Raw genomic sequence first — 14,621 nt, 5'->3', positions numbered from 1 at the left:
TTCACAGACTACTAACCCTCATCATCACCTACTACATCCTGCCAGTGACCACCACATATGTCCACCCTTACAACTGATTATGATGGCGGAAGTATATTATATAGTAAATGTGGACGGCTTGGTCAGGTCCATAATAAGAAAATGATCTTTCTCCCTAAATAATATTGATTTTTCACATTAATAGTAGTTCATAGGTATTTAAGCTGTTACTTGTTTTAATGGAGGAAATCTGTTACTTGCAGCTGGACACATCCATCGGGCACTGTGCACATCTATTATGTGTCTCCTGGTGTCAACTAAAGTATACAAACAATGGATGAAGAACGTGCTATTATATGGAAATTCACAGGGCAGGTAGACATGGGAACAAATAATTCCTCTACAAACTATGTTGGTGCCATAAATTAACAATGGATAATAAAAGTTCTCATACTAAGAATATCCCCTTCACCTAGATACAGGTACACAAGGGAGTGTGCAGTATGGAGGCCCAGTGGGGTGGCTGTCTGGCTGGAGAATGGAGGTAATAGTTCTCTGTGTCATGTTCTGGTCACAATACTCACAGTGACAGATTCCACACTAGACCTCCCATGTTACTTGGGATAATACAGTAGAGATAGAGATATTGGTGGCAGTAGTTCAGCCCAGGCGCCACATATGTAGTGTCTCTTGGATGGTATAATAGTGGGATACCCTTAGGCCATGTTTACAGGATGCAATTGCTGTGCAGAATTCCACAGAAGAATTCTGCACGGACATTCTGCAGCAGCAGAGTCCCATTGATTTCAATGGGATTTCTGCTGCACTGTTCACATAGCAGAATTTCCGAGCCAGATGTTTCTGGCACAAAAAGATCTGATTGGAGCGGGCAGCAGGGGTCGTGCTGTCACGGCCACATCCCTTGTGCCATTACACCACGCCCCCTCAATGCAAGTCTATGGGAGGGGGCGTGATGTAAGCCACGCCCACTCCCATAGACTTGAATTGGGGGGCGTGACGTGACGTTACAAGGGGCGTTACCGTGACCTCACGACCCCGCTGCCCGCACCCAGCAGCAGGACCCCCACAATCAGACACCTATATCCCCTATCCTTTGTCTATGGGCGGAGTATCCCTTTAATGTTGCAGTGCGAATGACAGACAGGAGACTTGGGAATGAGGATGGGGTATGAGGTCGGGATATGAGGACGGTATATGAGGTGGGGATATAAGAACTGGATATGAGGACGGGATATGAGGTGGGGATATGAGGACGGGATATGAGGTCAGGATATGAGGTGGGGATATGAGGACGGGATATGAGGACGGGATATGAGGTGGGGATATGAGGACGGGATATGAGGACGGAATATGAGGTCAGGATATGAGGTGGGGATATGAGGACGGGATATGAGGTGGGGATATGAGGACGGGATATGAGGTGGGGATATGAGAACTGGATATGAGGACGGGATATGAGGTGGGGATATGAGGACGGGATATGGGGACGGTATATGAGGTGGGGATATAAGAACTGGAAATGAGGACGGGATATGAGGTGGGGATATAAGAACTGGATATGAGGACGGGATATGAGGTGGGGATATAAGAACTGGATATGAGGACAGGATATGAGGTGGGGATATAAGAACTGGATATGAGGACAGGATATGAGGTGGGGATATGAGGACGGGATATGAGGTCAGGATATGAGGATGGGATATAATGACAGGATATGAGGATGGGATATAATGACAGGATATGAGGATGGGATATAATGACAGGATATGAGGACGGGATATAATGACAGGATATGAGGATGGGATATAAGGTCGGGACATGGGACTAGGGTATCATTGTTGCCTTTCCTTTCCCACAAGGTATTGTAAGGCTGCATTCACACTTCGTTTTTACATTACGGGTGCCGGATTGGATTGGAGGAGGGGCAAACCGGGCGCTGCCGTACCCTAGCCGGACCAGCACTGAAATCCATTTACTTTAATGAGCCGACTGGAGACAAACGGTGACTCCGGTCGGCTAATTTTTTACCTGTATCCAGTTTTGTCCCCGGACCTAGAACCGTAGTATACTACAGTTTTAGGTCCGGTCAGGAAACCGCATACGGTTCAAAAATGAGCCGACCGGAGTCATTTTTACTGATTCTGTCTTATGGAATAGTGCAGAGATCTGTGCTATTCCATCAGCAGAGACCAGAATGACACCTTTCTGCCCTCCGGTGAGGGATCGGGCTCCTATGGATAAGTTTGCCGTTTGTGCCAGGAGATTTCCCAGTGAATACGGAAAACAGACACCATTGACCGGTTCTGAACAGAGCCTTAACCATCTGTCTGTATTTTCCATTTACGTGCAGATATATTTAGCTATCATGGGAAAGTGAACATTGTTTCCATTTTGGTAACATAAACTATTACGGTTCATGATGGAGATTTCTTGTGAACCTACAGCAAAACTCAGATGTTTCAGAACAGGAGTTTGCTGGAAGTAGTAGAGTTGAGGTTGTCATTTGGCACTCGTCACATGTTCTAGGTAGCTTTACATGGGACTGCAGGTATGTTTCTAGCAATGAGCACCTTTATCTTATCAACAAAGATGGTAGCACTTGAAGAAGTCTTGGGTATCGGCTTCCTTTCTATGTGTGAATATGTAGACGAGTGTTTCCCAAGCTGGCTTTGTCCAGCTACTGCAAAACTACAACACCCAGCATGCCCGGACAGCCAACGGCTGTCCGGGCATGCTGGTAGTTGTAGTTTTGCAACAGCTGGGTAAACCCCTGCTTGGGAAACATTGTTGTAGAACATTGTTTTTATGATAATAGCCCCAAGCAGGGTTCCTCCAGCTATTGCAAAACTACAACTCCCAGCATGCCTGGACAGCTAAGGGCTTTTTTTTAGTGGCCACAACTTGTGGCTTTTCAGTTAATCCTTCCCAAGTAGGGTTCCTCCAGCTATGGCAAAACCACAACTCCCAGCATGCCCCCCCCCAGTCAAAGGCTGTGGGAGTTGTAGTATGCTGGGAATTGTAGTTTTGCAACAGCTGGAGGACCTCTTCTTGGGGAAACCTTGGTGTAGAGACAGTTTTTATGATAGTGTCCTCAACCTGTGGCTTTTCAGTTGTTATTTCCCAAGCAGGGTTCCTCCAGCTGCTGCAAAACTACAACTCCCAGCATGCCTAGACAGCCAAAAGAAAGGAGGAACCCTGCACTGCATGGGAAACATTAGTGTTAAAGAGGTTATGCAGGAAAAACAGATTTGTAAATTGGAAATTACTTCTATTAAAAAATCTTAATCCTTTCGGTACTCATGAGCTGCTGAAGTCGAGTTGTTCTTTTCTGTCTAAGTGCTCTCTGATGACACCTGTCTCGGGAACTGTCCAGAGTAGAATCAAATCCCCATAGCAAACCTCCTCTACTCTGTGCATTTCCTGAGACAAGCAGAGATGTCAGCAGAGAGCACTGTTGCCATACAGAAAAGAACAACTCAACTTCAGCAGCTGATAATTATTGGAAGGATTACGATTTTTTTAATAGAAGTAATTTACAAATCTGTTTAATTTTCTGGAGCCAGTTGATATATATATATATATATATATATATATATATAAAGTTTTTTTCCTGGAATACCCCTTTAAGACAAGTCGTCAGTTTTTATGATAGTGGCCTCAACCTGTGGCTTTTCAGTTGTTGTGAACTACAACTCCCAGCATACTTTGAAATGTACTGTAGGTTCAGAGGAGCAGGAAAGCCACAGGTTGGAGTTGTTAGCTCTAGAACATATCAGAAGATGCACATTCCCTTTAAATAACACACTCAGCTCTGCTGCATCTGTATTTGCTTAGTGCAGCAGCCAGCGACCTTAGTCAGTACACGCAGGCTTGCACTCTTTTAATATGTTTGGTCAGAGCAGAAGCTGCAGGACCCCATATAGAGGGGAGTGCATTGTTTGCAGAAGAACATAGGAGGGGCGGGCAGCCCTGTCCTAAAGTACCAGCCCATGGCATGTTCATTGCCTGGTATGTATTCGGGTTGAGTTTCGCCACTCCCTTGCCTAGCCTCCCAATGCACTAGTGTTCCCACCAACCCTCCCTCCCTGGGTGAGTCACTGTGCAGAGGGCGTTGGTTCAGCTTCCTATTCATGCCTTGTCGTTTTACGTAAGAGACAAGGAAGTGTCCTAACTCTGTATAGTAATTGTACAGAACCACCGGCTCTCACCGAAAACTTCTCTTTCATTATTTATTGCAATATCCAGTGACCAAGCAGCTGCAGCATCACAAGAATAGAGCGACACCATGAGCGAAGCCAAAGAGAACCCCTCACCGGACACCACGCAAGCATCACCTGCCAATGCCACCGAGACCGAAGGCCAGCATGACACCAAGGCTGCCAAGGCCTTCTATGACAGCGTTGCACCCAAGAAGAAACCTAAACTGGTGAGTACGCCAAGTATCCCCTAATAACCCGTCACGGAATCCTAAAATGACATTGTAAACTATCTGCTTTATCTCTACAGCCCAAGCCCCAAAATGCGATAACCATCGCGGTATCATCCCGGGTTCTGTTCAACATGGTTCAGGAGAGGAACATGTATGAAGAAGAAGGGGTGGAGAAGTACGTGATCTACCAACAGGAACACGAAGAGGAACCTCTCAAGCCTGGGCCTGCGTTTCCTTTCGTGAAGGTAATCCACCATAGCTGCGCCGCATCTTTTGGGAGATGTTATGAGACGCCCCCCACCCTGTGCCCCGCCTGCTATGATGATATCTGCTGGAGATAGGTGATACCAGGCAGTGACGTTTTTCGGCCTATAAAGAACGTATTTCATCCTAACACGAAATAGCTGATAACAGGGAACAGTAGCTTTGTATTTAACTGTGCAGCAATAGAGATGCATTTCCCATCAGTGTAGCTGTAACATCCTCTATATTGCGTCTATGCATCTACACCCATATTCCTGAATTGGGAAACCTTAGTTCTTCAACAGAAACCTGCGTATGGTGCAAACCTTTGTAAGATGTATAACACATACTATATAGTCCCCCATGGGCTCCAGTGTGTCATTGATTCCTGCATAGACGTGTGTCTTACCCAGTGTTTCCCAACCAGGGTGCCTCCCGCTGTTGCAAAACTACTTGTAGTTTTGCAACAGCAGGAGGAACCCCGGTTGGGAAACACTGATCTAACCTCCCATCCCTACGCATGCAGCCTCACCCCTCAGCTGTCAGATCCAGCAGCTCCCTGCAAGTTACATCCTATCTCACCTTCTTGACATTCCTCCGCTGAAAAAATCACATACCAGATATAACAGCACTGCAGGCGTGGGGGGAGGCGAAACTGCTCTCACCAGCTACAGCTCCCACAAGAAGAATTTGGGAAGTGTCTGCCCTGGACACATCATGTTGTTATGGCTAAGGCTATGTTCACACGGCAGCATTTCGCAGGAATATTCCACTCGGAAATTCCCCTGCAGCAGAGTCTCATTGATTTCAATGGGCTACTGTATCTCGACGGGAGTCGGAATGAAACAGAGATCGAGCCAGCACTTACGCAGGACTAACTTTTATTGGTAAAAGAAGTCATTAGGTAAAACAGGACCGCAGGAGCTCCCGGCCAGGACTACACAAAATTACAGTGACCCCTCGACCTACGATTGCCCCGACATACGATCATTTCAACATGACCTCTCAGAGGTCATCGCATGTTGAAGGCAGCATCAACATACGATGCTTTTTTATGTCGGGGCCATCGCATAAACGGCTATCCGGCAGCGCAGACTGCTTCAGCTGCCACCGGATAACAGTTTACGGTGCCCCATGAGCTCTGGTGATGGTCACTTACCTGTCCTCGGGGCTCCGGCGCGTCCTCTTCGGGATCCCCTGCATCGTCGGCGCTCTCCATCGACGTCATCACGTCGCTGCGCACGCCGTCCCGTCATCCAATAGGAGCGGCGTGCGTAACAACATGATGGCGGCGACGGAGAGCGAGGATGCCGGGGAAGCAGAGGCCTAACCGGAGCGTCGGGGACACCTCAGGGACGCGGTGACAGCGATGGACGGCGACATCCCAGGCAGCCGTGACGGTCCGGAGCGGCGGGGACAGGTGAGTATAACCTCCAATACCAGTGGTCTTCAACCTGCGGACCTCCAGATGTTGCAAAACTACAACACCCAGCATGCCCGGACAGCCAACGGCTGTCCGGGCATGCTGGGTGTTGTAGTTTTGCAACATCTGGAGGTCCGCAGGTTGTAGACCATTGTCCTATACTTTACATTGCACGGATCCCTCAACATACGATGGTTTCAACAAACGATGGTCCATTTGGAACGGATTACCATCGTATGTTGAGGGACCACTGTATATTTGTGGACCTGAGGAAGGCGCGAGTGTGCCCCAAAACGCGTTGTCCTGTTTTACTCATTGACTTATTTTACCAATAATATAAGTTAGTCCTGCATAAGTGCTGGCTCGATCTCTGTTTCATTCAGACTCCTATCGAGATACAGTAGCGCTCTCCAAAAAACCCCGATCTTTTTGTACCCTCTACATCACTTTGTTGTCCGTCTCCCTCGGGAACACGGAAATTAGGGGTGAGAGCAGCAGACTGTGACCACCTCATTGGTACACACCCTCAACCACAAAACAGAGGCCCCACCGACCTCTCTATACATCCACTCAAGGTCAGTACCTCACCTTGGGTGTTTGGTGGTGGGTATTTGCACCATTTTCCTTCCATCCTCGCAATATTACACTAGGGAGCGCCCCGTTATTTTTTTCCTCCTCCTTTTTCCTTCATACATTGATTTCAATGGGATTCTGCAGCACTGTGCACATGGCTGAATTTCTCCATCCTGGTGTCCGCAGAAAGAATAGTCATGTCTATTCTTTCTGGGGATTCTGCGCGGAAATGCATTTCTTAGTGGTCCTAGTGTCATCGGGAACATTTAAATGTGCGGAATGTTTTCTGGGTGGACATTCCGCACTTTTTTGTCCATTTAATGAATTGGCCCAAACTGAGCCCCCTTGTGACCTCCTTCAGGACATATGCACTATTTGAAGAGAACAACATGCTTTTTAGTTTTTTTAAATAGTGCATATGTCCCAAACGTGCACTGGGTCACTGAAATTAAATTAAATAAAAAAAATTAAAAGGGTACTCCGGTGGAAAACTTTTTTTTATTTTAAATTAACTGATGCCAGAAAGCTAAACAGATTTGTAAATTACTTCTATTAAAAAAAATCTTAATCCTTCCAGTAGTTATTAGTGGCTGTATACTACAGAGGAAATTCTTTTCTTTTGGGATTTCTTTTCTGTCATGACCACAGTGCTCTCTGCTGACACCTCTGTCCATGTCAGGAACTGTCCAGAGCAGGAGAAAATCCCCATAGCAAACCTATGCTGCTCTGGAGAGGTTTGTTATGGGGAGCTGCCCCTGCTCTGGACAGTTCCTGACACAGACAGAGGTGGCAGCAGCCAGCACTATGATCAAAATACAAAGAACTACACAACTTCCTCTGGAACATACAGCAGTTGTTAAGTACTGGAAGGATTAAGATTGTTCAACAGAAGTAATTTACAAATCTGTTTAATTTACTGCCACTAGTTGATTTGAATATTTGAGGCTCTTTTCATCAAGACATGTTCCCTTTCTGCCACGTGGAAGTTGTCTTATTTTTGGATGGGACCCTAATATTCTATTTAATCACCTCTCCTGGCATAAGGAATACATTCTAGGTTCATGTAGGATTCAGCTACTGTTTGTTACAGTATTTGTTGGCAACGCATTTTGGCCATTTTTTGATACGGATACGGCTGGAGGAAGCACTAACGCAGTGTAGACTAAGCCTTATTAGAATTTTATATGCAGAACAAAGACTTTCATTCTAAGCCACAATTGCACACTACTTTTGTCTGGTGTTTTTTTTTTTTTTACTTTAAAACAAAAAAAAAATGCAAAAAAAACTGTCCCTTCATTTTCTCTCCCAACATGCAGTTTTAGGCCAGGATTGCTCTTGCCTATTTTTGTCAACAAAACACCCCCGAAAAAGTCACTCTCGCATCATGACGATGTTTTGCACCAAAAATTCTTTCTGCAGAATCCACTTGGAAATGCATTGCCATCTATGGAGACGGTGCATTTCTGAGCAGTCCTAGCACCGGCATGTTCTGCCGTCACAACCGCTGTATGAGGAGCGTCTACTGGAAATTTTCTCAGCCGGACATTCTACAACAGTACGCCATCTGGACATAGCCTAAAAGTGACAAATGAGGGGGCAGGGTTTTTCTTTGTCTGGCAAAAAACACCAAACAAATGTTGTGTGCAATTCAAGCCTTAGGGTACGTTCACACGGGAGCACATCCGCAGCATATTTGACGCTGCAGATGCACTGCCAGCACACACAGTTAAGGCAGAACTGCAGCTCTGTGTGTCCACTCAAAGCTATGGCAGCAGTACCAGGGAGTTTGCTCTGCCTTAACTGTGCGTGTGCTGGCAGCGCATCCACAGCATCAAATACGCTGCAGATGCACTCCTGTGTGAACATACCCTTAGGAAGTCTTTACACTGCTCAATTATTGTGCAGAATGGGGCTCATGAACGATCGCTGGATCATCATTGTCGGTGCACATCCCCTAATATATGGAGAGATGTGTGTTCCACTAACAATGTAGAAAATGTATCCAAATCTGTGTAGAGGTAGAGTGGTTCAGTTGCCCATAGCAACCAGTCAGATCGTTTCTTTCACTTTGCAGAGGCCTTTATAAAAAATGAAAGAAGCGATCTGATTGGCTGCTACGGGCAACTGCGCCCGCCCGTCACATTCACTTCGGTGCTCTTGGCCTGTCTCCTAACCTTACTGCACACACAGGGCTGCCACGAGTATCACTGTGTGTCAGCTTATAGGAGAATATGCAGAGTATTTCCTGCTGTGTAGCGGATTTGGCGCAGCATGAAATATTCTGTGTATACACTACATGTGACCCTACCTTACATCTAACAGCATGGTATATTCTTTTTTAGAAGAATAAACTATTATAAAAGCTAATTAATAAATTATATATATACCTCATAACAGTGCCAGTAAAAACTACAGCTCATTCTGCAAAAACAGGTTATAAACGGAAAATAAAATAATTCTTGTTACAAGTCAATAAAAAAAAGGTGCAGTCCTGAAGGCCTGATCTAGAAGGGTTAATAAATAAAAAAAAAATGACATGCTATTTATGTCATGAAGAGAAAACTGAATGACCGGAATATCCAGTCCCTGCATGAAAGTCAGACTTTACACTGTGAACAAGCGAAATGCACAGCAGGGCAGGGAAACTCCTTTACGCCTTTGGCCAACCCACTCTTTATAGTATATAAATAGACAAGGGTTTGGCCCCGTGTTAGTTCAGTTCAGTACTTCTGGTATCTTCCATTTAGTTGTAAAGACCAGGGTTTGGTACTAAGTGATTTACTGTACTACATATGTAGATGATCTTTAAAGGGGTTATCCACCATAAGGTGATTTTAGTACATACCTGCTAGACAGTTATGGACATGCTTAGGAAGGATCTGCGCTTATCTTGGGGCTAAATGGCTATGTTGTGCGAATACCATAACACTGTGGCTAGCTTTTTGTGAACTGGTATTTCCTGCTTGAGTTTTCTTTTTTGAATACAAATCCCATAATTCAATTTTCCTCCCTCCCACTCATCAGCCATCCCACCCATTGAAACATAAATGAGCTGCATCCATTCAAAAGACCTGTGGTTTTCAATCAGGGTGCCTACAGCTGTTGCATTAGTTGAAGATTGATCTCTCTCCCACCAAGCGATCGCTGCACCCATTGAAGCAGACAGGCTCCCTGTCATCAGCTGACTAGTGAGTCAGGTCTCGGCCGCATTGCAACCTGGGAAAAATCTGAGACAGCAGTCATTTTGTATGCTGTTAAAAATAAATATTGGGGTGAAAATCACAGAAGAATTGTGAGAAAACCATCACACACAGGTACAGACACTATATTGTGAATTACACTAACTTTACAGCCCCTGTAGCATAGTCAAATAAAAAAAATTCTTGGAATACCCCTTTGATGCAGCTAGTATTAATTGCAATAATGTCAGCCATGGGTAGTGCCCAAATTGGTTTATTTTGTCTAACCACCAGAAGTGTAACAAATTCACACTACAGAATCTCTGCCCGGAGACATTCTGCAGCCCCAATATCCTTAGCAGTGTGCCGTCCTGCGCTGTCACCATTACACATGTTCATTTAGCAGAGTCCGGAATTGGAAATTTCAGATCAGAATTTTTCCAGTTGGAAAGTTCATAGTGTGAATTCATCCTAATATGCCCGACTCTGAATATCACACATCATTTATGGCACTGGTTCCCATATAGGTCAAAAGGATCTTTGGGAGGTCCCTTAAGCTCCAGGGCCCAGGTATGAATACAATCTCTGCATCATATAAAGCGCTGTTTCTCTACCAGGATGCCTCCAACTGTTGCAAAACTACAACTCCCAATCCAGGCGACCCCTTTTTTTATTTTTTTTAAATACTTTTTATTAAAGGGGCTATCCAGGAAAAAAACTTTTTTTTTTTTACATATCAACTGGCTCCAGAAAGTTAAAGAGATTTGTAAATTACTTCTATAAAAAAAAAAGTAATCCTTTCAGTACTTATGAGCTGATGAAGTTGAGCTGTTCTTTTCTGTCTAAGTGCTCTCTGATGACACCTGTCTCGGTAACCGCCCAGTTTAGAAGCAAATCCCCATAGCAAACCTCTTCTACTCTGTGCAGTTCCCAAGACAAGCAGAGATGTCAGCAGAGAGCACTGTTGCCAGACAGAAAACAACAACTTAACTTCAGCAGCTGATAATTATTTAAAGGATTAAGATTTTTTAATAGAAGTAATTTACAAATCTGTTTAACTTTCTGGAGCCAGTTGATATATTAAAAAAAAGTTTTTTCCTGGAATACCCCTTTAATATCCCAACAATTATCCCAACACCAAAATCAACACCAACACATGAACTTCAACATTGTGAACAATTTTCCCCCTCCTTTTCCCCCCTTAATCCCCTCCCCTCCATTTATCCCCACCCCCTTCCCTTCCCACCTACCAAGGGCCCCATTTTAAATTTGCCCAGGGCCACACCGGCCAGAGCAGGAGAGGTTCACTATGGGGATTTGTTCTTGCTCTGGACAGTTCCTGACATGGACAAAGGTGGCAGCAGAGAGCACTGTCCAGAGTACCCCTTTAAGGTGCTGGAATTTTAATACTATTTGATTGTTGCCCATCCATATTCTTTTCATGACCATTCATCCTATTCCCCACCCACAATGACCTCCTTTCAAAAAGGAAAGTCCAGCACAGGTACACCCCCCTCCTCCCCCCAATATCAAAGGAGATCATCAATGACCCCTTAGTATCCTCGTGTTCTTAAAGTCATTTAACAGCCCTAGAAAAAAAAAAAAAAATAAAAAAAAAAACATACTCAATTGCCCTGGTCCTCTGCCGCTGACAGTTTTCGGTCCCTGCCACTCATCTCTACTTCTTAATTCTTCCTGCTCAGCCAGAGCTAACCAAAGCCGGTCAGGTGTGGGAATAATGTATCACAAGAACCAGGGGGCTGAGTAAGCTTTTTTTTGTTTGTTTGTTTATTTTTACCACCCTCCCACTTTAGAAATTTTTCTATAACAGTGGCTGAGGAGGTTTGGTTACATTCAGTGATGAGTAATTTATTACTCATTTTCATGGCCCTACCTCAGTCCTCCCATCCCTTTATGGCAGTGTGGCTGTCAGTATTCATGCCATGCTTCAGGCAATACAATACCATAAACAAGCATATCAGCAGAACAATGTCACCCCCCCTCCTAACCATGTCCTTATCATTAAAGGGGTATTCCAGGCAAAAACTTTTTTTTATATATCAACTGGCTCCGGAAAGTTAAACAGATTTGTAAATTACTTCTATTAAAAAATCTTAATACTTCCAATAGTTATTAGCTTCTGAAGTTGAGTTGCTGTTTTCTGTCTAACAGCTTTGTGATGACTCACGTCCCGAGAGGAGTCCAGCTCTTATGGGGATATTCTCCCATCATGCAAGGGATATTCTCCCATCATGCACAGCTCCCGGGACGTGACATCATCATTGAGCAGTTAGACAGAAAACTTCAGAAGCTAATAACTATTGGAAGGATTAAGATTTTTTAATAGAAGTAATTTACAAATCTGTTTAACTTTCCGGAGCCAGTTGATATATATAAAAAAAAGTTTTTGCCTGGAATACCCCTTTAACCCCTTAACGACGCAGGACGTATATTTACGTCCTGCGCCGGCTCCCGCGATATGAAGCGGGATCGCGCCGCGATCCCGCATCATATCGCGTCGGTCCCGGCGCTAATCAACGGCCGGGACCCGCGGCTAATACCACACATCGCCGATCGCGGCGATGTGCGGTATTAACCCTTTAGAAGCGGCGGTCAAAGCTGACCGCCGCTTCTAAAGTGAAAGTGAAAGTGACCCGGCTGCTCAGTCGGGCTGTTCGGGACCGCCGCGGTGAAATCGCGGCGTCCCGAACAGCTGATCGGACACCGGGAGGGCTCTTACCTGCCTCCCCGGTGTCCGATCGACGAATGACTGCTCCGTGCCTGAGATCCAGGCAGGAGCAGTCAAGCGCCGATAATGCTGATCACAGGCGTGTTAATGCACGCCAGTGATCAGCATAGGAGATCAGTGTGTGCAGTGTTATAGGTCCCTATGGGACCTATAACACTGCAAAATAAATGTAAAAAAAAAGTGTTAATAAAGGTCATTTAACCCCTTCCCTAATAAAAGTTTGAATCACCCCCCTTTTCCCATAAAAAAAAATAAAACAGTGTAAAAAAAATAAAAAATAAACATATGTGGTATCGCCGCGTGCGTAAATGTCCGAACTATAAAAATATATCATTAATTAAGCCGTACGGTCAATGGCGTACGCGCAAAAAAATAACAAATTCCAAAAAAGCGTATTTTGGTCACTTTTTATATCATTAAAAAATGAATAAAAAGTGATCAAAAAGTCCGATCAAAACAAAAATCATACCGATAAAAACTTCAGATCACGGCGCAAAAAATGAGTCGTCATACCACCCCATACGTGGAAAAATAAAAAAGTTATAGGGGTCAGAAGATGACATTTTTAAACGTATAAATTTTCCTGCATGTAGTTATGATTTTTTCCAGAAGTGCGACAAAATCAAACCTATATAAGTAGGGTATCATTTTAACCGTATGGACCTACAGAATAATGATAAGGTGTAATTTTTACCGAAATATGCACTGCGTAGAAACCAAAGCCCCCAAAAGTTACAAAATGGCGGGTTTTTTTCGATTTTGTCGCACAATGATTTTTTTTTCCGTTTCGCTGTGCATTTTTGGGTAAAATGACTAATGTCACTGCAAAGTAGAATTGGCGACGCAAAAAATAAGCCATAATATGGATTTTTAGGTGGAAAATTGAAAGGGTTATGATTTTTAAAAGGTAAGGAGGAAAAAACGAAAGTGCAAAAACGGAAAAACCCTGAGTCCTTAAGGGGTTAAACATGTGTAAGCTCCCAAATAGTTAGTTTCTGTCAGGTTGCTTGTAAAAATAGAAAGAAAAAAAGTAGCATTATAAAAATTTGGAAAAGTGTAAAACAAAACTGCTAAGCAAAGCGTACATAGGTGTGCAAATACATAGATTAAGTGAATACAAGGTAATCAGGGCTCTTAAATGGGCACTGTCATTAAAACAAAATTTTGCTATTGCACTTCTTATGGTAAATAAAAAATCTTTCTAATGTACTTTGTTTTAAAAAAAAAAAATGAAGTTTTCTATGTTTTATTTGTGTTTAAAAAAAAGGTGCCACTAGGTGTCTCTGTACTTATCCAGAACACATTTCCCCTTGTCTCTTGCACAGACTTAGTACAGTGGCCCGACTGAAGTCCAAAATCAGGAAATGCAGTCTGGAGTGCTGAGGCGTGTGTGTGCAGCCTTAGCCAATCATAACTTGTCTCACACTGAACTGCCCTGGGCTGTGTGCAGCAGAGTGTGGGAGGAAGTTCTCCCCTGTATGGCTTCAGATGATATCACACCTGCTGGGGAACGCCCCTTCCCAGTCTGTGAATCTGACTAAGACTGAGCAGAAAATACAGAGCAATATCAAGCTAGAAAACTAAAAAATAATAAAAAATAAAGGCAGGGGGTGGTTTATAATGATGGGGGCAGTGAACTGGGAGAATTATAAAATTTAACAAGATCATGACAGGTACCCACCAACCCTACAATGTCTCTTCAAAGTTACTCTCCTGTCTGATCTCCGGTTTATACATGTGCAAATCCATGCTGGGGGATTAGATTGTCAAGCCACCCACTGACACCCAACAGATAAATATGAATATGCCACGAAACCAGCTGCTTCGGTCACCCGACTGCCAGCATACGGTTGTGTCTCGCAATGCCAAATCTGTAAATCAGGTGGTAGAGTGAGGGGACACTCATTTGGCCCACATTTTGCTGCTGCATATTTTCCTACCCAATAAAGTCAATGGTTAGCAAAATCAGCTGCAGAAAATATGCAGTAAAATACGGCACGTGTGACCATACCATTAAGGGTGCGT

General features: G+C 44.2%; 1 protein-coding gene and 1 long non-coding RNA gene across 4 annotated transcripts in view; one reads left to right on the top strand and one right to left on the bottom strand.

The window, feature by feature from the left end:
• Window positions 1-212: 212 nt before the first annotated feature.
• Window positions 213-14,621, bottom strand: part of LOC130361371 (uncharacterized) — a 41,952-nt gene continuing 27,543 nt past the window's right edge. Inside the window, exon 4 of the long non-coding RNA XR_008890984.1 lies at window positions 213-296. This is a non-coding gene — a long non-coding RNA (uncharacterized LOC130361371). The remainder of the gene's footprint in view (window positions 297-14,621) is intronic.
• Window positions 4,084-14,621, top strand: part of NT5C1B (5'-nucleotidase, cytosolic IB) — a 40,465-nt gene continuing 29,927 nt past the window's right edge. For 2 of the 3 annotated variants that reach the window (XR_008890983.1, XM_056564257.1), the window contains exons 1-2: window positions 4,154-4,426; window positions 4,507-4,674. Coding sequence is in view for 2 of the 3 variants with exons in the window: in XM_056564257.1 (XP_056420232.1) it covers window positions 4,286-4,426; window positions 4,507-4,674 (309 nt within the window). In the remaining variant the exon portion in view is untranslated. The other variant, XM_056564258.1, reaches the window with a different exon arrangement.

Source organism: Hyla sarda, chromosome 3 (assembly GCF_029499605.1).
Source record: "Hyla sarda isolate aHylSar1 chromosome 3, aHylSar1.hap1, whole genome shotgun sequence".
Classification (NCBI taxonomy): Eukaryota; Metazoa; Chordata; class Amphibia; order Anura; family Hylidae; genus Hyla; species Hyla sarda.
This window is presented reverse-complemented; position numbering and strand designations above follow the sequence as displayed.